General features: G+C 33.5%; 1 protein-coding gene across 1 annotated transcript; it reads right to left on the reverse strand.

The window, feature by feature from the left end:
- Positions 1 to 632: 632 nt before the first annotated feature.
- On the reverse strand, positions 633 to 1,403 carry LOC136974471 (twist-related protein 2-like). The gene has a single exon (XM_067269384.1). It carries the CDS (start codon positions 1,306 to 1,308, stop codon positions 712 to 714), a length of 597 nt encoding a protein of 198 aa, XP_067125485.1. The 5' UTR covers positions 1,309 to 1,403; the 3' UTR covers positions 633 to 711.
- Between the last annotated feature and the right edge of the window lie 472 nt (positions 1,404 to 1,875).

The following is a 1,875-nucleotide window of genomic DNA, read 5'->3' on the forward strand; positions in this document are numbered from 1 at the left end:
TGGCTGTTGGGAGAGCGAGGCTAGAGGGAAAAGAGACTATCTTAGTCACTGTCCTTGGCAGGAAAGGGTTTAAAGTCGTGTGAATAGTCCCACGCCTGTTCTATGTGGGCCACTTCGGCACTACATAGATCAGGTGCTCGCATATTAATGTTATTTTCGGTAATTTAATCCCTTAGCTACTTAACGTCGTACGAGTAATTCTAGAGTAATTGATGATATCTTTCTTTAAACGATGATGAACACTTTTTATCAACGTCTTTCCTATATAAATTATATTATTTATTTTTTCGGTAATGCATTCTTTAAACGATTGTTTATCGTTCCTTTACTTGAATTTTTACCTCGTTTTAATTAAAATATCCTTCTAAAACCGATTGAACTTTTCAGCAATTTTGCTACAAGTCACCTAATTTTATACATTAAAATATTATATTTAAATTTATTGATAAATTTAATTTTTTTACAAAAATATTAATTTACTTTATCAAAAATCTAATTCATTTAACACAAGACATGAAAATTGAAGGCGTGTTTCTTTTTCTAAATATATATATAATTTAAATTAAGTAATAAAATGAACAGAAATTTAGGTCGTTAAAAGTACTTTAAAATTTACAATAACAGATCTTGGTTCGAACGTATACATAACAACAATAAAATTACCTTTTTTTTGTCATTTTCTTTGCCTTCTAGAAGATTCTGTAAGAGAAATTAGTGTCCCGACCAAGCTCCTTCCATTCTCCAAACCGAAAACGCGTAACTGAGTCTTTCGTGTGCCACGTAACTGCAAGAACTACCCAATTTGGTATCGTGCTCGTCACTTTTCAGTACCTGATACAAGAAATCAATGTACCTTGCCGCCAATTTAAGCGTTTGGATCTTACTAAGTTTGTCCGAAGGAAGCGTAGGAATGATTTTTCTTAATGATGCAAAAGCTTCGTTAAGGCTTTGAGTCCTCTGCCTTTCTCTAACGTTGGCCAAAATCCTCTGATTCTGCATATCTTCGTAGGATTGAGACGGTCTTTTTCTGGGTCTAGAACTGTCGTGAGTGTCTTGAATATCCAAATCTCTTTTGCTATATCTTCTCTTCCTTTGAAGTTTACCACATTCTTGTTGTACCAACTGAAAGTTATCGTATTCTATCTGTTGAAAGTTGGGTTTCATCTGTTCTTCGTTAAAGGATCGCGCTAGACGACTGTCCTTTAACATTGGCCTACGATAATGCTTCTCGTGAACTAAACCCAACGTCGCTAATGTCATAAATTCCGCGTTAGACATTTCTGTAACTGATTCAGCTGCCGTGGGCATTTGTATTTCAAGACGCTTCTAACTTGAATGGCCTATACCACGTGTCATCGTCACTCATTATCATATCTTGTCCTATGAGGTCAGCACTTTCGTCAGCCAATAGTGTGCCAAGTTGTGCGTTGGGGGTGGGTTGTCTAGTAGCAGTTACGAGCGCACACTGCGCTTGAACTATAGCTCGTCTCCATTTTTCTCCTCTTTTTATTTTCCCTAGTCTTAAAATATAATTCTTATTAAGTGTATTTCTGAAGTGGTTACAATGATCTAACTCGAAAAATAAAATTAATTCATTTCATTAATATTAATTTAAACCGTTTCTAAATAAAACAATTATAGATTTATGCTATTTTAACGAAGAAATTGCGGGAGTTTTATGTAACAGAATGGCCAAGGTTTATCCATTTGTAACAATGAGCCAAACGGCTTTGTTTTCCTCTCCTTAATCTAGATTTTATTTCCTTAAAAATAAATCGATTTATAGATTTTTTTTAAGTTTTCGCTGTATAAATGTGTAATTTTTAAAATAAATTTTAAAAAATTGCGATTTTTTAATATTTTTAAAATAGTTTT

This window comes from Centruroides vittatus, unplaced genomic scaffold, assembly GCF_030686945.1.
Source record: "Centruroides vittatus isolate TY-2023 unplaced genomic scaffold, ASM3068694v2 contig_349, whole genome shotgun sequence".
NCBI lineage: Eukaryota > Metazoa > Arthropoda > Arachnida > Scorpiones > Buthidae > Centruroides > Centruroides vittatus.

Excerpts from the sequence above, each read along its gene's own strand:
- LOC136974471 (XM_067269384.1), bottom strand. The coding sequence starts at position 1,308 with ATGCCCACGGCAGCTGAATCAGTTACAGAAATGTCTAACGCGGAATTT.